The 21,978-nt window shown below is 48.6% G+C and overlaps 1 protein-coding gene across 1 annotated transcript in view; it reads right to left on the bottom strand.

The window, feature by feature from the left end:
• The window catches only part of LOC135204652 (ABC transporter F family member 4-like), a 200,573-nt gene that overhangs the window by 61,943 nt on the left and 116,652 nt on the right, over positions 1-21,978 (bottom strand). Inside the window, exons 7-8 of the mRNA XM_064234801.1 lie at positions 17,087-17,251; positions 16,369-16,685 (exon numbers count right to left, since the gene is read on the bottom strand). Coding sequence (XP_064090871.1) covers positions 16,369-16,685; positions 17,087-17,251 — 482 coding nt within the window. The remainder of the gene's footprint in view (positions 1-16,368; positions 16,686-17,086; positions 17,252-21,978) is intronic.

Genomic DNA, 21,978 nt, shown 5'->3' with positions numbered 1-21,978 from the left:
GATTCCCAGATCACGGCAGAATTCGAGGAGTTGATCTCTGTCCAACAGCAACTGCGAACGAGAGCTCACCAGGACTAACCAATTGTCGAGATACCTCAAGAGACGTATCCCTACCGAGTGGGCCCAAGCCAACACCAGCATGAACACTCGCGTGAACACCTGTGGGGCGGTTGAAATACCGAAACAAAATGCCCAGAACTGGTATACCGTCCCGTCGAGGATGAAGCGGAGGTACTTCCTAGAGGATTGATGGACGGGTATCTGGAAATACGCGTCCTTCAGATCCACAGAAAGCATGAAGTCGTTCTCCCTGATGAAAATGAGCACCGAACGTGCTGTTTCCATTGTGAACCGAGTCTGGCGAACGAATCGGTTCTAAGGAGAAAGATCTTTCACTGGGCGCCAGCCCCACGAAGACTTCTCCACAAGGAAGAGGCGGCTGCAGAAGCCCGGCGACTGATCCTGAACGATCTCCACAGCTCGTTTGCTCAGCATGGCTTCTACTTCCTGCCGATGCATCACATCATTGGTCGAGCCAGGAAAGTAGGTTTGCAGATGGACCGGGTTGGAGGTGAGGGGTGGCCGAGACTGGAAGGGTAGTAAATATCCCTCCCGAAGGACGTTTACTATCCAGGTCTCCGCACCGTAGCACTACCATGTTGCCCAATGGCTCGCCAGGCACCCGCCACTTCCGGCAGCAGGTGAGGGGGAATGCCGTCCCTAGCATTTCCCACCTCTCTTCAACTTCTTCTTCCCTGCCCCCCCTTGTGAGAAGGAGGGCTGGGAGGAGGGCTGGTGATGGTTGCTCCTTGAAAAAGTTGAAGGCAGAGTCTTTCCTTTGGGCTTCGACAATGCGATCGTCTTGGCCGCAGAGGAAGCGCTAACCAAACTCTTAGGCTTGGCCGCAGTAGCTCGAGGCTGCCCAGATGCCTTCGAGACTGCCTGGTGCACTAAACGGTCACAGCGTCCACCATCTCTCCTGGGAAGAGAGAGGAGGACTCCGCACCAGTCCGTTACGAAGACCCAGAGCCACCTCATGCCCGGCCGCCCTGGTCACTTGGGTGAGAACAGCGTCTCTACGCCGGAGAACCAGGTTGGCCCACAGGTTGGCCATCTGGTGGGCCAGGTAGGCGATAGCCCTAACCCCAGACTGGCACAGTCTCACGAAAGCCGGGTCCCCTTCAGGAGTGATGTTCCCTAAGGAGGCAGCGGTTTTTGACACTGTGAGGGACCACAGGTCGAGCCATGAGACGGCTTGGAATACTGCCATTGCGGTAGACTCCAAGGCAAGTGCCTCCTGCTGCGAAAACCAGAGGTTCTCCGACAGGAGCTGCTGCAGAGACACCCCCGGAGTTAGCCTGGCTAGCTCCAGGTTAACCTGTTTGGGTGGCAGAGGGTCCTCTGAAGGCATGTAAAAGCTCCTCTGTCGCTGTGGTGGTGGAGGAAGGAGCTTAGCAGACCTACCGGACCGAAGCAAACCCTCCTGTCCGGAGATGAGAGCGTCCACTTGTCTTAGTACGCTGTCAGCTAAGGCTGATCGTGGTAGACCCACCGCCGTCCTGGGTTCCTTCTTAGGTCCCCAGAACGCCTACAAGCCCAATGTGGGTTCGGTAGGTGGGAGCAGCGATCCTTCTTTGAGGTCGTTGTGCTGATGGATCAGCGCAATTACCTCCACGAACGACCTCTGGATCTCGGGAGTGACTGCATCCTGTGGAGACGGATCATCAAGCCCTTCCAACGAGAATGCCTCCCGAGAACCTCCTCCTTCCACAGGAGGAACCACGACAAACCCCTCCTGGTCTCCTCCTACCACTTGCGCGTACGATCTGGTTGGTCCAAGGACCGTGCCAGGCACGTAGGGCGTCGTGGCAGGATCGAGAGGGGTGCGCCCCTCATGATCACTCCTGATCGCCTCGCTCTTCCCGGTAAAACCCGAGGAAGTTGAAGGGATCGGAGAGGCAGACCTGATGCTCCCCCCACACCCACCGGCAGAACCAGTGTGCTGAGGGGGCTGCAGGCGATCGCCAACCTGCAGTGGTGATCAGTCTGCAGGCCTGGTCGAGCGGCTCTCCCGGGGAGAACGGTTGGACCGAGAACAGCGGCGACGGTCCCGAGCGTCAGAAGAGCTGCTGCTGGTCCCCCTCTCCGCCCGGTCCCGGTAGGAGCGGCGATCAGGGGACCTGCAGAGTCCACTGTCGTGGCAGGAGCGAGGCCTATCCTCACGGCGTGTCACGCCACCTGGACCAGCCGAGGCTGGTTCAGGCGACCGAGGGGACCGCTTTCTTGCCTCAGCGTGAGAGTGGTCTGGGACCGTCGCGTCAACCCTGGGTACCAGCGCGTCACCTCGAGAGCGATCGCTGGTCTGGTGAGAGTCGCCCAAGCGACTCCCACCACTCTTCCGCCCCGTGCCTGGATCCTGGCGCTGAGAGAACTCGGATGCCTGGGTCTTGGCTGTCCGGTCACCCGCAGGTGACTGCACACTCGGTGACTCTCGCGAACGAGAGGCCGAGATGGTACCTGGTGCTGAGGCAGAACCTCTGGCGCCAGGTGAGGAGGTGCCGGTGCTAGCCGACACTCCGGTCCCCGTCGTCTTCTTCCTTGCGGAAGGAGAGACGGGCCCCGTTCCTGAAGGAACAGGAGGACCAACGGAAGTCCCAACTGTCCCACCGGAGCGGGACAGGCCCTTAGAAGTCTCGGCACGAGACTTCTTAGGGGGGGAGGAGGCAGCCTTCTTCTTCTTCGGCTTTGGAGCCTTAGAAGTTGAAGGGGAAGCGGCGGCAGGCGACGACGACGATGAAGACGAAGACACCTTCCTCCTCTTCCTCTTCCTCTTCGTCAGCTTCCTCAGCAACACCGTCAGGTGTTCCATCCAGGACGGAGCTGGGGCAGTTGCCGAAGCAACAGGACCCGACTGCACCTGTACGGAAGGACCTGGGGTGGGAGCAGCAATACCACAGGCAGGAACGATGGTGGCAGGAACTGGTACCAGGGCTGGAGCAGCAACAAAATCAGGAACAGGAGGTGGGGCAGGAACTGGCAGCATCCTCTGCACAGGAGGTAGGTCTAGCGGAGAGCTCTTGGGACACCGGAAGTCCGGGGCTGCGGCAGGATCGGGAAAACCAGGTGGCGGCGTAGCAACGGGCAAGGAAACCTCCGGCAGCGGAGCCTGCACAGAGGCTGTTGGGGTCACCTTGGCCACGTGCTGTGTATATATCAGGTGAGGCGGAGCAGCGTAGCCCAGCGTGGACACCGTCGGGGTAGTCGTGGTGGTAGGCCAGTGCGTAACCGGCATGGCCCCTCTCGCCAGATGACTAAGCAGCCCCTGGACCGTCGGTGTCCCTTGCAGCCCCAGCGAGTACCAGGCCCTACCGAGATCGTAGCCCGTGGTCAGCAAGTCTGAGGGAGGAAAAGTCGGGTAGATTAGTGGGGGGTCCCCCCCTTGCCCGGGGCAACGGAGGACCCCGAATACAACTGGATGTCGGGGTATCTCGCCCCCTCCTCTACGCTCAACTGATCGAGGGAGGAGAGGGAGCGAGAAACCTCCCCCGAAGGGAAAGGAGCCATACGAGGGAGCTGAGCCGGAGGGAGAAAGGAGGAAGACATCGGTAACCAAGGGCGTAGCCGGGAAGTCCTCCGACGAATCCTTAGCCGGCTTCCGCGGCTTCTTCCTCCCCCTGTAGCGCTCCCACTGCGCCTCCGACCAAAATATGCATGTATCACAAGTCTCAGTGTGAGAGCATTCACGGCCTCTACACCGAGCACAAAAATCATAAGGATCCACCTCCACAGAAGAGCGGAAAGCCCCACACTTACGGCCTCCAATACCCGGGCATAGTCTGCGGTTGATGGAGGGGCGAGGGGGTTTCTCCGGCTCTTGTTGCATTATTTCCATAATAAATGAAAACAAAATCAGGCACTTACTTACTTTTATACTTGCAAAAACACACAAGTAAAAGAAAAAGCGAAAAAGTCTTCACGCAGTGAAGCAAACCAAGCATACGACAGAAGCGGGCAGAGAGACGAAGAGGAGCATGTCCATCCACTAGAGCGGCTGGAAGCAAAGTGACTCCTCGCCTCGCAGTTGAGAGTACCGCTAACTGCCGGACAAGTAGTTAACTACCGAACCCCCTTGTTCGAAAGCTTACGACCGGTTCAGCTGCTGCTAAGTACCTTCCTATTGTTAAAGGACTGAAGGTTTGTATTCCGTATCGGAACATTTGTATTTTTCCTAACTATACAAACCTGAGGTCCTTTACATATATATACTTACAGCGCAAATGGACCAATCATAATCTTTCGAAGAAGGTGGTTCGGTAGTTAACTGATTGTCTGATGGCCGGGAGTCCCACCCGACTGGAGGTAAACATTCCACTTTGCTTTAGGCCCAGGTACAGTGAGGGGTGGCATGAGGTGGGACTATGTGTAAAGGACCTCAGGTTTGTATAGTTAGGAAAAATACAATTTACTTCAAATTGTGATTTGTTCCAACATGTAATACATACCCATGGTCCTTTACATATGGAAGACTCACTTATTGGTGGGTGGAATCTGAGTCTTATGAACAGACTGGTGTTCGTCCGACCTTGGTTCCCTCCCTGGTCGTAAGAGCAGAGGGAGGGATCCTAGCCTCTGTCCAACTGGTCGGGGTGTGCACCGCAGGATCAGTGGTCAGACCTCTGGACCAAATTCATAAGAGGGAGGCAAGTGTGCCTCTTATGAATAGGAAGCAAGAACTAGTTACTACGCAAGAGCCAAATATAAAGTCTTGGGTTTGTCTCTTGTTGGAGTCCACTCCCCCCCCCTTGTTAGGGGAGTGGCAGATAAACGCTTCTATCCCTGAACAGGGCTCAGTCGCGTAGCTTACCTGCATCAGCATCCTGTCCAGCATAGTGACGACCGCCACCCTCTGCCCGCAGGGAGAGGGAAGAGCAGAGGAGGAAGAGAAGCCAGTCACACTCTCATTCACTCTTCCATTCATGCAGTCTCACAAGGATGAGATGCTACCTTGTCCGGCAAGGGAGCTGGGTAAGCTACACAACTTGTTGAGCAGCCACCATGGGTCCCAAGGAAAAGGTGTCCAAGGGCCTGTGGGCAATATCCCGAAGGTAGAAGGAGGTAAAGGTGGTCTGGTTGGCCCAAACCCTTGCCTTCAGCACCTGTGCCATGGAGAAGTTCTTGCGGAATGCAAGGGTTGGACCAATACCTCTGACTTCATGGGCTCTCGGACGAAGGGTACTGGTGTCAGCACTTCTGTCTGAAGAGTACGCCTTCCGGATTACCTCACGCAGCCAGAAAGAAATAGTGTTCTTGTGCACTTCTTTCTTGGTAACCCCAATGCTAACGAAGAGGCGTCAACACTCGGGTCTGAGGTGACGAGTTCTCTTCAGATAGCGCCGTAGCACCCTCACAGGACAAAGCAGCATCTCATCCGCATCGTTGTCGGTGTAGTCCTTCAGGGAGGGGATTGTGAAGGACTTGAACCGGTCATCAGGGACCGAAGGATTCTGAGTCTTCGCTACGAAGTCCGGGACGAAATTGAGCATCACCGATCCCCATCCCCTCGAGTGTTTAACATCGAAGGAAAGACCATGAAGTTCCCCTACTCTCTTCGCCAATGCCAGGGACAGAAGAAAGACGGTCTTGAGGGTCAGATCCTTGGCTGACGACTCCCAGAGAGGCTCAAAGGGTCTGCGAGTCAAACTCCTAAGGACGAGAGTCACATCCCACCCTGGGGGCCTGAGTTCCCTGGGTGGGCAAGACCTCTCGAAGCTCTTCATCAGGAGACGGAGAGGAGCTTTTCTCGGCGAAGGAAGTCGAGGAAATCCATTACATGCTGAAGAGTGGCTCTGAGTGGAAAGAGACCCCGTCCACGACACCAACCACAGAAGACGGACCACTTTCCCTGGTACACAGCTGCAGAGGACTGTCTGAGGTACCCTGCCATCTCTGTTGCTGCTCGGCGAGAAAAGCCTCTCGCTCGCAAGAGATGGTGGATAACAGCCAGCCGTGAAGACACAGGGACCGAACCACTCTGTGGTACCGTTCCACGTGTGGTTGGCACAGGAGGTTGTGCCACGGGGGAATCTCCCGCAGTACCTCGGCGAGAAGAGCCAGCAGGTCCAGATACCAAATTGCCTGAGGCCATTTGGGTGCCACCAGAATCATCCAAAGATTGCTGGTGACCAGCACCTTGCTGATCACCTTGCGAATCAGACAGAACGGGGGAAAGGCTTAGACAAGGAGCTTGTCCCACGGGTGTTGAAAAGCGTCCTCTGCAGCTGCCCATGGGTCTGGCACAACTGAGAAGAAAACCTTGAGTTTTCTGTTGTGGTGGGTGGCGAACAGATCGACAACTGGCCGCCCCCACAGGTCGAAGAGCCTTTCTGCCACGTCCGGGTGAAGAGACCATTCGGTCCCGATCACCTGATTCCAGCAGCTGAGCTTGTCTGCCACTACGTTCCTCTTCCCTGGAATGTATCTGGCTGATAGCTCTAACGAGTGGGCTACGGCCCACTCGTGCACCTGCATCGTCAACTGGTATAACAGGAGGGACACTAGGCCCCCCATTTGTTGACATATGGCACTACCATGGTGTTGTCGCTCATCAACACCACTGAGTGTCCCATCACACGTTCCCGGAATTCCTGGAGAGCGAGGAACGCTGCATTGAGGTCCAGGACGTTGATGTGAAGGTGCTTGTCGTGATGGTTCCACACGCCTGCAACCAGCAACTCCTCCAGATGTGCGCCCCAACCCTCGGTCGATGCGTCTGAGAACAGCAGCATCTCCTTAGGGGGAGTGCGTAGAGGCACTCCTCTTACGAGGTTTCCATCATCCAGCCACCAGGCTGGGTTCTGCCTCACCTCCTCAGTGAGAGGAACGGGGAGGTATGGCAAGTCTCTTGCCTGTTGTTGATTTCCTTTGGTAGAAATATAAAACTCCAGAAACTGCGTGCTGTGCTTTATTCCTATTCCTTTAGAATTTCTATATACACTGACTAACTTATTTACAGTTTTATAGTTAAGTAAACAAAAGATAAATATCATACGAGTAATGTTACAATAGATTGGATATTTACAGTAGAGTAGTTAAGTTGTTTTCAGATAACGTATGTACACAAACAACTAAACAAGTAGTTAACATAAACATCCCCCTTTCTTTGGGTTTTGACAAAATAAGAAACTAACAAATTGATACAACATAAAATAAGGAACAAGTAGGATACATTGTAAACATTAAAAATATAAAAACAATAAATTATTCGCCCTTCATCTTTTCTTGCAGACGAGCTGATCTTCTTGGCAATTTAGGCATGTCGCAAATAGGATGATAGCTTGTTTGTTCATCATTAACGCTGGTTTCCCTCAATTTACTAGTTTCTTCCATTTCTGGTATTGCCGATGAATCCTGTGGAGTTGGACGGATATGAATTCTATTTCTTCTATAAATTCCTCCTTCTTTTCCTTCAATTATATAGGATCGGTTTCCTTGTGCATGGCTAATGAGCCCTTTTTCCCAACCCTTCTTGTCTGGATTTTGATAATATACAGGTTGCCCCTCGTTTAATGGCGTCATATCTCTTGCAGTTTTATCATAATATTTCTTTATGGATTCTCTCCGGGTTTCCCTTTTTTTTTGAGAAACTGGATTGTCATTGTTCATAATTTCAGGAATTATCGATCGTAATTTACGTCCAAACATCATCTGAGCTGGACTTAAGTTAGAGTCTTGACGTGGTGTATTTCTCAGCTCTAGTAACGCCAAATATTGATCTTTACCATCTGCATGCGTCTTCTTCATCATATTTTTTTACTATTTTAACTGCCGCTTCAGCCTTCCCATTTCCTTGAGGATGTCCCGGAGATGACATCCTGTGCTCTATACCCCACTCTTTAACAAAAACTTTAAACTGAAACGAGCTGAATTGTGGTCCTCCATTGGACACTAATTGGGTAGGAATACCGTATCTAGCAAACATCTACTTGATTATCGCTATCACATGATTTGAAGTTGTTGACGTTAGAAACTCTACTTCAGTGAATGAGGAATAATAATCAACAATGACTAGATAATTTCTTCCAACAATCTCAAACAAATCTAATCCAATTTTATTCCAGGGTCTGCCTCCGTCATCAACATCCATCAACGATTCCTTCTGGTTTCGAGGTTTATACTGCTGGCAAATGTCACATGAATTGACCATTTGCTTTATTTCTTTCGACATCCCTGGCCAGAATATTGCATCTCTTGCTCGTCGCATCATGCTATCGTAACCAAGATGAGCTACATGAAGTTTCGTTTTGATGGAATTTCGTAGTTTACTAGGAATCAGTATACGAGTTCCCTTAAGAATGATGCCGTCTTGATAACTCATGGAATCTCTAAATCGAAGTAAGGCTTTAATACTTCCGGAATTTTGTCTTTGCGATCAGGCCATCCTTCCTTGATTACAGACAATAATTCTTGCAGCTCTTCGTCGTTTGTGGTGGCGTCTCTTACTTCCTTTAAAATTGAATCGGGTAATTTTTCAGTGAATCTATCATCCTTACCAATGTGTCTCTATTTTCCTCTTTGGGGCAGGCCCCCTGCTAAGGGTATCGGCTAACAATAGGCTTTTTCCGCTTTTGTACTGATATTCGACGTCGTACCGGTTCAACCTCATCATTAAAACTTGTAAACGCATTGGAGCTTGACTTAATGGCTTTTCGAGGATTGAAGAAAGAGGCTTATGGTCATTATGAACAATAACACGTCGCCCAAAAGTATACTGGTCAAATCGCTCTAAACAAAAACCACAGCAAGAACTTCTTTTTCAATCTGAGCCCAGTTACGTTCGTTTCCAGCTAAGGTCCTTGATGCGTATTCTATTGGACGTCCTTCCTGCATAATGACTGCACCAATACCATCCTTGCTGCTGTCAACCTGCAATACAAGCTCCTTACTTTGATCAAAAATAAGCTAGAACTGGTGTACAGGTGACCTTTTCTTTGATCACTGAGAAAGTGCGATTGCACTCATCATTCCATTCAAACTTTGAGTTCTTTCTTGTCAGCTCTCGGATAGGTTCTAAATCATCAGCCAGATTGGGTAAAAACCTTGATAGATATTGCACCATTCCACAAAACCTCCGAATTCCTGAAATATCGGTAGGGGCAGGCATTTCTTTAATGGCCTTTACCTTATTTTCATCAACCGTCACACCGAATGATGTTAAACGATGTCCATGAACGCGATTTCCTTTTTTCTATAAACAGATTTCTCTTCATTTAGTTTGATCTTTTTTTCTTGACAACGCTTCTGTAGTGACTGAAGATTTTGTTCGTGATCACGCATTGCGTCGTGTTCCTCATTTCCAAAACCAACGACCACAATATCATCAGCTACACAGTATACACCCCGAAGCCCCTCCAATGCCTCATTTAATTTTCGCTGAAATATTTCACTGCTCACCTTCAGCCCGAAAGGTAGACGAGCCCATCGATATCTACCAAAGGGGGGTAATCATTGTTGTTAACTTGCGGATTCTTCATCCAGTCGTATATGCCAAAAAGCCTCTTGAACATCCAGTTTGCTAAATATCTTGGCATGTTTTAGACTTGGCAGTATATCCTCCAAAATTGGTAATTTGTAATATTCCCTTTTAAGAGCTTTGTTGAGTGGCTGAGGATCGATACATATTCTTAACTTTCCATTTGTTTTTTGAACGACTGCCATTTGAACTAACCCAGTCAGTTGGTTCAGTCTCCGGAATTAAAAACTCCTCTTTTCACAAGAGAGTGTAACTCTTTTTGAACCTTTAATTTTAATGCAATGTGTAAACGTCGGCACGGTAATATTCTTGCTGGTAATGTAGAATCTACATTAAGTTTAACCTCTCCAAGGTCACCAAGGTCGCTCATCTCATGGTCTATGTCAATTTTTGATACAAATGCTTTACCGTTGACAAACACGAATCCCATCTCTTGACATGTCTTTGACCCAAGTAAACACATTAGGTCATTTGAAACCACAATGAAGGTTACACTTCTAATTTCATCATTTTTGGGGTTTTTCACATTCAATGTCGTCTCGCCAATGGGCGAAAGCTTGGATTCTTTATTACCACATGGCGAGTTTCACAGACGTTGGTCGCACTTGATCCCTTTTGACATACCTTTGACATATTGCATTCACGTCAGCACCCGTATCCAAATGAAATCTAACCTCGGTATCGTTTACAATTAACAATGCAGTTAATCTATTTGAATTTTTCATTGCAACCGGTGCCATCCACATGTAATGATCGTAGTCTTCATCTGCCTCTTTGTTCTTCTCTTTAACAATTTTAACTGTTTTCTTACACACAGCCTTAAAATGGTTTCTTCCTTTACATGCTTCACAGACTTTTCCCCATGCTGGGCATTTTGATTTTCAAATTCATGCTTATACCACAAAATCGACACTTCACGGCATACCTGTCCATATTTTTTGAGTCCGTAAAATCCTTATTGAAGGAACCATCTGTAGTTTTGGTTCTCCAATTGTTCACCTTATTAACATTCTCAGAACCAACTTCGCACATCTCTTTAGCACAATTAACGGTTGCTTCATAAGCCAAACATATCTCGACAGCTTTTTCTAAATTTAAGTTTCTTTCTCGAAGTAGCAGCTCCTGTAGTTTCCCTGTCACTGAAAACACAATTTTATCCCTTATCATTCGCTCTTTTTCTTGAAAATTACATTTATCGGCCTGAACCTTGAGTTCTATCAAAAATGAATTAAATGGCTGTTTGTATGTAATTTTCCAAAACCTGAAGGACTGTAAACACTTCACTGGTACGAGGACAACAATACTCTTCTAATCTCCTAATTACATCATCAGGATTATCTTTCTGCTCCTCTGTTTCAAAATTAAACTGGTCAAATATTTCTACCATTTGTGGTCCTGCGCAATGGAGTATAATTGCAACCTTCGTTTTCTTGGGTTTAGAACTAGCTCCGCTTGCTGTCATATAGATGTCCACTTGTCTCCTCCATTTTTTGAAAGTATCAGCAAGATTATCATCCAAGGGGTCTAGTGGTGGAGGCAAACGAAACACAGATTCAGCCATTTTCTTCAGGAAAACACGTTTTTGTAGCAATAGTCTTCTTTCTTCTTTTTTTTCTTTTGGATTCTTTAAATAACCGCTGCCACCATGTTGATTTCCTTTGGTAGAAATATAAAACTCCAGAAACTGCGTGCTGTGCTTTATTCCTATTCCTTTAGAATTTCTATATACACTGACTAACTTATTTACAGTTTTATAGTTAAGTAAACAAAGATAAATATCATACGAGTAATGTTACAATAGATTGGATATTTACAGTAGAGTAGTTAAGTTGTTTTCAGATAACGTATGTACACAAACAACTAAACAAGTAGTTAACATAAACACCTGTGACCAACACTCCTTTAGCCTCCACTGAAGAGACTGCAGGTGATGACGCCCGTGAGGGACTAGCTTCTCTAGAGACGACAGGTGACCAATCACAACCTGCCACTGCTGAGCTGACTGCTCCTGTCGACACAGGAACCGTCCGGCTGCCTCCCTGAACCTGCTGATCCACGAGTCTGCAGGGAAGACTCGCCCTACTACCGAGTTGATCAGCATGCCCAGGTACTTCATCCTCTGCTTGGGCTCGAGATCTGACTTCTCGAAGTTCACTACAATCCCCAGATGGCGGCAGAATTTGAGGAGTCAATCTCTGTCCTGCAGCAACTGCGAGTGGGAGCTCGCCAGGACTAGCCAATCGTCGAGATACCTCAAAAGACGTATCCCGACTGAATGGGCCCAAGCCGACACCAACGTGAACACTCGCGTGAACACCTGTGGGGCAGTTGAGAGACCGAAGCAAAGTTTGTTTGTTTGTTTGTATGGTGTTTTTACGTTGCATCGAACCAGGGGTTATTCAGCAACGGGACCAACGGCTTTACGTGACTTCCGAACCACGTCGAGAGTGAACTTCTATCACCACAAATACACATCTCTCACTCCTCAATGGAATGGCCGAGAATCGAACCCGCGACCACCAAGGTGAGAAGCAAACACCAAACCAACCACGCCACTGAGGCGCTTCCGAACCGAATTGCCCTGAATTGGTACACCGTCCCGTCGAGTATGAAGCAGAGGTACTTCCTGGAGGACTGGTGGATGGGTATTTGGAAATATGCATCCTTCAGGTCCACACAAAGCAAAGTCGTTCTCCCTGATGGAATTGAGCACTGAGCGTGCCGTTTCCATCGTGAACAGAGTCTGGCAAACGAATTGGTTCAAGGGAGAGAGATCGATCACCGGGCGCCAGCCCCCCCGATGACTTCTCCACCACGAAAAGTCGGCTGTAGAAGCCCGGCAACTGATCCTGCACGACCTCCACAGCTCGCTTGCTCAGCATGGCTTCTACTTCTTGCTGAAGCTCCACGTCCCTGGTCGAACCGGGAACATACGTCTGCAGATGGACAGGGTGTAAAGTGAGGGGTGGCCGCAACTCGAAGGGTAGTAGATATCCCTCCCAAAGGACATCCATTATCCAGGTCTCGGCTCCGTAATGCTGCCAAGTTGCCCAATGGCTCACCAGGCAACCACCCACTACTGGCAGCAGGTGAGTGGGAACGCCGTCCCTAGCGTTTTCCCTTCTTCGACTTCTTCTTCACGGATCCTCCTCAGGAAAAGGAGGTCTGGGAGGAGGGCTGACGGTCATCCCTTACAGAAGTCGAAGGCTGGGTCTTTCCTCTCGGCCTCGACGAGGAAGACGTCTTGGCCACAGAGGAAGAGCTAGCCAAGCTCCGAGGCTTGGCTGCAGTGACTCGAGGCTGCCCAAAAGCCTTCGAGACTGCCTGGTGTACTAGGCGGTCACTGTCCTAAGTGCGCCGCTGTTCCACCGCAGCGTCCACCATCTCTCTAAGGAAGAGAGAGGCAGAACCCAGAAACGATCTGTTCCTCAGACCCAGCGCTGCCTCACGCCCTGGTCACTTGAGCGAGGACTGCGTCCCGACATCTCAGGACCAGGTTGGCCCACAGGTTGGCCGTCTGGTGGGCGAGGTAGGAGATAGCCCTACCTCCCAAACGCGGGGTCCCCTTCGGGAGTGATGTGTCCCGAGGAGGCCGCGACTCTGGACACTGTGAGGGACCACAGATCCAGTCAGGAGACTGCTTGGAATGCTGCCATGGCAGTTGCTTCCAAGGCCTGTGCCTCTTGCTGTCAGACAGCAGGTGTTGAAGAGGCACACCCGGAGTTAGCCTGGCTATCTCCGGGTTAACCTGCTTGGGCGGCAGCGGGTCCTCCGATGGCACGTAGAATCGCCGCTGTCGTGGTAAAGGAGGGGGAAGCAGCTTGGTCGACCTCCCAGACCTAAGTGATCCCTCCTGTCCGGAGACAAGAGAGTTCACCTGGCCAAGCACACTGTCGGACAAGGAGGACTGGGGCAGACCCACCGTCGTCCTGGGTTCCTTCTTAGGACCCCAGAACGACTCCAGCCTCGATGGAGGCTCGGAGGGAGGGAGCACCGATCCTTCCCCGAGGTCGTTGTGCTGACGAATCAGCGCAATGACCTCTGCAAACGACCTCTGGATCTCAGGAGTGATCGCATCCTGAGGAGATGGGCCATCAAATCCATCCAGGGAGAAGCCCTCCCGAGATCCTCCTCCTTCCACAGGAGGAACCACGACAGACCCCTCATGGTCTCCTCCAACCACTTGGGCGTACGATCTGCTCGGTCCCAGGACCGTGCCAGGCTCACAGGCCCTCGTGGCAGGACTGTGAGAAGCGCACTCCTCACAGTCACTCCTGATCACCTTGCTTCTCCCGGTGTAGCCCGAGGAGGTTGAAGGGACTGGAGAGGAAGACCTAACGCTCACCCCCTGCCTACCAGCAGAGCCAGTGGGCTGTGAGGGCTGCAGGCGATCGCCAACCCGCGGTGACGATCGAGCTGCAGGTCTAGTCCTGCGGTCTCCCTGAGGAGAACCGCTAGACCGAGGACGGTAGTGACGGTCCCGAGCGTCAGGAAAGCTGCTACCTGTCAAGCAATCCACTGGCGTGGTGGGAGCGTGCACCATCCTCACGACGAGTCACGGTACCTGGCCCAGCTGAGACTGGGCCTGGTGACCAGGGGGACCTCTTCCTAGCCTCAGCCTGTGGACGGTCCGGTGGGACCGTCACGTCAACCCTGGGAACCGTACGATCGCTGGTCTGGCGGGAGTCACCTGAGCGACTCCCACCAGTCTTACGCTCCATGCCTGGGTCCTGCCAGTGAGCTGGCTCAGCGGTCTGGACCGGCAACCGTACACTCGGTACCTCTCGTGAGCGAGCAGCCGAAACGGTTCCTGGTGCAGCGGCAGTGCCTCTGGCACCAGAAGAGGTACTGGCGGTAGCCAATACCCCTCTGGTCCCTGTCTTCTTCTTCCCTGCAGAAGGAGAGACGAGCCCTGTTCCCGAGGGAACAGAAGGACCAGCGGAAGCCCCAACTGGTGGGGCAGACCCTTAGAAGGCTCTGAGCGAGACTTCTTGGGTGGGGGAAGAGGCCACCTTCTTCTTCCTCAGCTGTGGGGCTTTGGAAGTCGAAGGGGAAGAGGCAGCTGCAGACGACGACGAAGACGATAACACCTTCCTCTTCTTCCTCCTCTTCTTTGTCACCTTCCTCATGATCACCATCAGGTCCTCCATCCAGGACGGAGCTGGGGCAGTTGCCGAAGCAACACGTCCCAGCTGCACCTGTCTGGAGGGACCTGCGGTGGGAGCAGCAACACCACGGGCAGCAACGGAGATGGCAGGATCTGGAATAGCAGCAACGACTGGTACTGGTGGATGGTCGAGCGGCAAGCTTTTCGGGCATTGGAAATCAGGGGCTGAGGCAAGGACAGCGAAGCCAGGCGGTGGGACCGGCTCCTCTCGTGGCGCAAATGACAGCGGAGCCTGGACAGTGGCTGATGGGGTCACCGTTGCTATGTGCTGTGTATAGACCAGATGGGGAGGAGCGGCATACCCGGGAGTCAAAACCGTTGTTGTTGACGTCACCAGGCCATGGGTCACTGGTGCAGCCAGGTGATACAGCAGCCCCTGAATGCTTGGCGTGCCTGAAAGCCCTAGCGAGTGCCAGACCTGCCCAAGGTCCCCACCCGCGGCGGCAGTCACACCTGAGGAGGCAAAGGTCGGGTTAGTAGGGGGGGTTTCCGCTTGCCCGGGGGAGAAAGTTCCCACCCCGAGAGAATGGAAGACCCTGAATACAACTGCAGGTCGGGGTGCTGCACCCCCTCCACTGCACTCGACAAGTCAAGTGAAGAGGCGGAACGCGACACGTCCCCCGAAGGGGAAGGAGCCATACTAGGGAGCTGACTAGGAGGGAGGAATGAAGAAGCGGTATCCATAACCAGGTGTCGCTGGAGTGCTTTGCGACGACACCTTGGCTACTTTACGCACCTTCTTCCTCCTCTCGTAGCGCTCCCACAGCTCCTCCGACCACAAATCACATAAGTCACAACGCTCGATCCGAGAGCATTCACGCCTCGGCACTGAGCACACAATACATTAGGATCCACATCAATGGTGGATCTAAAGGCCCCACACTTACGGCTCTCCACACCAGGGCATACTCTCCGCGTGGCTGGGGGGCGGGGGGTCTCTGCGACTCGTGGCTTTACATGATGAATTTCACCACAAGTAATCAATGATAACGAAAAAACAATTCTTGGTACACCACAAGTACTACAGTAAGGAGAAAAAGCAATGATGAAAGCACTTCGTATCTCGAAGGTAAAGGAAGGCTCACGACAATGGCGGGCAGAGCGGCGAACAGCACGTCTGACTCCGTCGGCGGCCGAAAACAAGTGGGATGTTTACCTCCAGTTGGGCGGGACTCCCTACCATCGGACAAGCAGTTAACTACCGAACCACCTTGTTCGAAAGCTTACAACCGGTCCAGCTGCACTGTAAGTATATTCCATATGTAAAGGACCGAGGGTTTGTATTACGTGCCCGAACAAATTCCCCTCACGTGACCCACTACAGAAGGTACAAAGAGTTCTTTGCATAGTTTCTCTCACACCAACAACACTGTTTCCAGTCTCTTACTTTTCAGCTGTTCCAAACAGTCTCTGTAAGCTTATTTGTCAAGTTCTTTACTGTTATTCTGCTTGAATTTCCCTTTCTTACCTAAGAACAAATCATTCTCTGCAAGTAGAAATGTTAACCAAATACTATTTGCATGCATTATACCAATGTGATAATTTGTCCTCAAGCATGGTAAAAATTCCTCATGGAAAAGAAAAGAACATCATAGTAAAAATTTTTCTTATTCTAAAATCTTGTTTGTAAATTTGTGCATAAACTATACAAAATTTCCAAATCATATCTTACTTTGTGTTTCTGGTTTGTGAATGCCTTTGCTCTTCCATCATAACCATAGCTGAGGGGCACCTCTCCAAGCGTTCCAGCATAATCAGTTGACCACCCACATCGTACAACATGGGGATATTGTTCCCCGTCAAGGTGAGGAACTGCCAAGTGATCCTCTACTGTAACTTCATAGAATACGCGACCACGCACGACGCCATAACTACCACGAACTCCAAGCCATATATAAGCAAAACCATTTGAAGTCATAGGTTCCATATTCAAGATCTCCTTATCTTTCAAGATCTCCTTATCTTTAGTTAAACTCAAATCATGGTTGTCTGTGGAGCAAAAGTCAAATACTATTAAAAGGCAAGTTTTATTAATTTGTCAATAATAACTGGGATAAACTACTATGCTATAATTCTAAGATGATCATAGGAAGTTTAATATTTCACAAGACTAATGTAGCATTAAGTACTGCTTGGATCACTATTTTGTAGAAATAAAATAGACAAGTCACAACATGATCACTGGATGAAACACTGGTTGAAGACTATACATGACTGAATGAAATTTTCCATAAGCAAATGTTCAGAGTAACACCAATTTTGCAATTTATAAAAGCAATTCCTGTTTCACAAAAGGAAGAAAATTCTAAAGCTAAATTACACCACCAATCAAGAATCACTGCCTCTTTATCATAATCAAGATCATCGTCACTATATTTATCAGTACGTACTTTCAGGACGACATTTCTTGGAATCTGGGGGTCCTTGCTGACTGGATACTTGCCGCTTCTCACCTTGTCTCTCTTCAAGAGGTTTTTGTTTTGGTTCAGTAGATTCACGTCTGAATTCAGGTGGTTCAGCGTTAGCATGAATAAAAACACTCCTTGTCAGTGGACCTTCATGATCAGAAAAAGATAAATTTCAATAACATCAATTACCGTATTTGCCAGTGTAAAAGACACACCTTCGCATATGATGCACCCCTATTTCACAAGGATATTTTGTGGACAAAAATCAATTTCAGTAAGTTTCATCATACATTTATTGAAAGATGTTTTAAAGTTATTTTGAAGGGAAAAATGTATGATTCTGTCCAGTAAATTAATAATGAGAGAGTATACTGTATACTGGAATAAAGAATGGACTTTATTTGAAATTTACCATAAATAAACAAGGGGCGGCACTATGCTTTTGTTACCTCCACTCACTGCAAATGGCTGATGTATCATAAGCATTTTTTCGCAAGTTTGTTATAACAGATGTATAATTCGGCTTGTCAATATTTTATTATTAGTAACTCAATTTACTTTAATAATTAGGCTTGCTTTATTAATGTTTTATTATTAGCAACAATTTTTGTGCCTACCCATTATGCTCGCTGTAGGAAAGGCATAGGCTAGCCTACGGCGCTTGGTTTCCCTACCATAATACGCCCACATTGGACGCAGGGTAGTTTTTTCTTTTACATTTAATAATAAAAGTGTCTAATACACTGGCAAGTACAGTTTACTGTAATTAGGACTTTGTACAAAACACATGTGTTATACAAACACTAAAATCAGCTCATCCAAAAGTGTCTCAATGGCCAAAATCTAGACCTATTCAAAAATCTCTTACAACATATATGAGCCATACTCCTGAATAAAACTACATGCAATAAATCATCATCATCATCACAATAATAGTAATGATATTAAAAGTGAAAAAAATTTAACATGCTATACACAATACTGAACCATTGCCTAATCATGTGGTCAGCTGCTGTTGTAGACACTACCAGGGATATAAGAGGCCCACCAACTGACTATATATCCATACCGAGCATCAGTGCCTCTAATGATGGTTGGCAAATAAAGGGATTTTGACGAAGGAAAAATCTATTTCTGGGTGATTGGCTCGTGTCGCCCTATGAAAGGATCCTTAATATCATTCTTTCTAGGTAAAATTAATCTAAAATTACCAGAGAAAAACAAAATTAAGAAAATGTCAGTAAAACTGACTCGCTCACTCTTATTTAGATTAATTTTACCTAGAAAGAATGATATTAAGGATCCTTTCATAGGCCGACACGAGCTGAGCCCAGAAATTCCTTTTGCTGTTGAGACTTACTACAGGAATTAAGAAGTTGGGATACGGCCATTTATTAGTAAACCACTGGGTTTATATTAACCCTTAAACGCCGAAGGGGTATATTAAAAATCGTCTTCCGTGTGCCGGGGGGGGTCTCGGAGTGAGCGCGGAAGCGGAAAAAATATTTTTTTCAAAAAATCACAGCACGCTTAGTTTTCAAGATTAAGAGTTCATTTTTGGCTCCTTTTTTTTTCATTGCCTGAAGTTTAGTATGCAACCATCAGAAATGAAAAAAATTATCATTATCATATATAAATAATGCGATATATGATAGTGCGAAAACAAACTTTCATATATAATTGTATTCAAATCGCGCTATGCGCAAAATGGTTAAAGGTAAAGAGTTAATTTTTTTTCATTGTAATTTACACTAAATTGCGATCATTTTGGTATATAACACATTTTAAAACGATAAAAGCAACACAGAGAAAATATTATCACAAAATGATGCATGAATTCGTAACGCTCGGACGTAAACAAATATTTTTTTCCAAAATTCACCATAAATCTAAATATTGTCCTAGAGACTTCCAATTTGTTTCAAAATGAAGACAAATGATTGAATATTACTATACTGTAAGAGTATTAGCTCAAAATGGTCGACCATATCTGACGAGTTAAAGTTGACCAAAAGTCCAATTTTTTTTATATATTTTTTTTATATGCAATTATTTCGAATATTAGAAAAGCTACAACCATAAAATATTTTTCGTTTTATTCTACATAAAATTGCACACATTTTCATATATAAAACTCTATGAAATGCCTAATATGAAATGGAGCAAATATTCCGAGAATGTGACGTACGCATTTCGGAGATTTGCGGTGGAGAATCCGCGCGCGGAGGGAAGGAAAGTTTTTTTTTAAATTCACCATAAATCTAAATATTGTGCTAAGGACTTAGTATTTGTTTCAAGATGAAGATAAATGACTGAATATTACTAGACTGTAAGAGTTTTAGCTTACAATTGCGTTTTTCGACCATTTCGGTAGAGTCAAAGTTGATCGAATGTGGTTTTTTTTCTATTTATCGTGATTTATATGCAAATCTTTCGAAAATGAAAAAAATTACAATCTTCAATTATTTTTCGTTGTATTCTACATGAAATTGCACACATTTTCCATATATAAAAATTAATGTAACGGCTAATTTAAAATTGGTGCAAACATTACCACAATCGCATGTATGATTTTTCGGAAGAGTTACCGCACGGACGTAAGGAAAATGTTATTTTTTTCATAAATTCACCATAAATCGAAATATTGTGCTAGAGACTTCCAATTTGTTGCAAAATGAAGGTAAATGATTGAATATTACTAGAATATAAGAGTTTTAGCTTACAATTGCGTTTTTCGACCATTTCGGTAGAGTCAAAGTTGACCGAAGGTTGAAAATTTGTCACTTATTTTTCATGTGAAAATATTTCAAAACTGTTAAAAGATACAACCATGGATTGTTTTTAGTTGTATTGTGGATGAAATTGCGCACATTTCCATATATAAAACTTTATGTAACGGCTAATTTTAAAATGGTGCAAGCATTACCACAATCGCACATATGATTTTTTTCGAAAGAGTTACCGCGTGTACGTAAGGAAAAAGTTTTTTCATAAATTCACCAGATCGCGGCAGAATTCGAGGAGTTGATCTCTGTCCAGCAGCAACTGCGAGCGAGAGCTCGTCATGAGTAACAAATCGTTGAGATACCTCAAGAGACGTATCCCTACCGAGTGGGCCCAAGCCAACACCAGCATGAACACTCGCGTGAACACCTGTGGGGCGGTTGAGAGACCGAAACAAAGTGCCCTGAATTGGTACCCGTCCCGTCGAGGAGGTACTTCCTGGAGGATTGATGGATGGGTATCTGGAAATACGTGTCCTTCAGATCCACAGAAAGCATGAAGTTGTTCTCCCTGATGGAATCGAGCACTGAATGTGCTGTTTTCATCATGAACCGAGTCTGGCGAACGAATTGATCCGAGGGAGAGAGATCTATCACCGGGCACCAGCCCCCTGAGGACTTCTCCACTAGGAAGAGGCGGCTGTAGAAGCCCGGCGACTGATCTTGTACGATCTCCACAGCATGTTTGCTCAGCATGGCTTCTACTTCCTGCCGAAGCGTCACATTCTTGGTCGAGCCAGGAACGTAGGTTTGCAGATGAACCGGGTTGGAGGTGAGGGGTGGCCGAGACTTGAAGGGTAGTAGATATCCCTCCCGAAGGACGTTTACTATCCAGGTCTCCGCACCGTAGCGCTACCATGTTGCCCAATGGCTCGCCAGGCACCCCGCCACTTCCGGCAGCAGGTGAGGGGGAATGCCGTCCCTAGCGTTTCCCACCTCTCTTTGACTTCTTCTTCCAGCCCCCCCTCGTTAGAAGGAGGGCTGGGAGGAGGGCTGGTGGCAGTCGCTCCTTGAAGAAGTTAAAGGTAGAGTCTTTCCTTTGGGCTTCGACGATGCGATCGTCTTGGCGGCAGAGGAAGTGCTAACCAAACTCTTAGGCTTGGCTGTAGTAGCTCGAGGCTGCCCAGACGCCTTCGAGACTGCCTGGTGTACTAAACGGTCACTGTCGTCAGTGCGCCGTCTTTCCACCACAGCATCCACCATCTTTCCTGGGAAGAGAGAGGAGGAACTCCGCACCGGTCCGTTGCAAAGACCCAGAGCCACCTCACGCCCGGCCGCCCTAGTCACTTGGGTGAGAACAGCGTCTCTACGCCAGAGAACCAGGTTGGCCCACAGGTTGGCCGTATGGTGGCCCAGGTAGGCGATAGCCCTAACCCCAGACTGGCACAGTCTCACAAAAGCTGGGTCCCCTTCAGGAGTGATGTTCCCTAAGGAGGCTGCGGTTTTCGACACTGTGAGGGACCACAGGTCGAGCCATGAGACTGCTTGGAATGCTGCCATTGCGGTAGATTCCAAAGCAAGTGCCTCCTGCTGCGAAAACCAGAGGTTCTCCGACAGGAGCTGTGGCAGAGACACCCCTGGAGTTAGCCTGGCTACCTCCGGGTTAACCTGTTTGGGCGGCAGAGGGTCCTCTGAAGGCACGTAAAAGCTCCTCTGTCGCGGTAGAGGTGGAGGAAGGAGCTTAGCAGACCTACCGGACCGAAGCGAACCCTCCTGTCCAGAGACGAGAGCCTCCACTTGGCCTAGTACGCTGTCAGCCAAGGCTGATCGCGGCAGATCCACCACCGTCCTGGGTTCCTTCTTAGGTCCCCAGAACGCCTCCAAGCCCGATGTGGGTTCGGTAGGTGGGAGCAGCAATCCTTCTTTGAGGTCGTTGTGCTGACGAATCAGCGCAATTACCTCCGCGAACAACCTCTGGATCACGGGAGTGACTGCATCCTGTGGAGACGGGCCATCAAGCCCTTCCAACGAGAATGCCTCCCGAGACCCTCCTCCTTCCACAGAAGGAACCACGACAGACCCCTCCTGGTCTCCTCCTACCACTTGCGCATACGATCTGGTTGGTCCGAGGACTGTGCCAGGTTCGTAGGG

The sequence above is a fragment of the Macrobrachium nipponense genome, chromosome 47, assembly GCF_015104395.2.
Source record: "Macrobrachium nipponense isolate FS-2020 chromosome 47, ASM1510439v2, whole genome shotgun sequence".
NCBI lineage: Eukaryota > Metazoa > Arthropoda > Malacostraca > Decapoda > Palaemonidae > Macrobrachium > Macrobrachium nipponense.
Note: the sequence above shows the minus strand (reverse complement) of the source record. Positions and strands in the feature narration are given on the sequence as shown.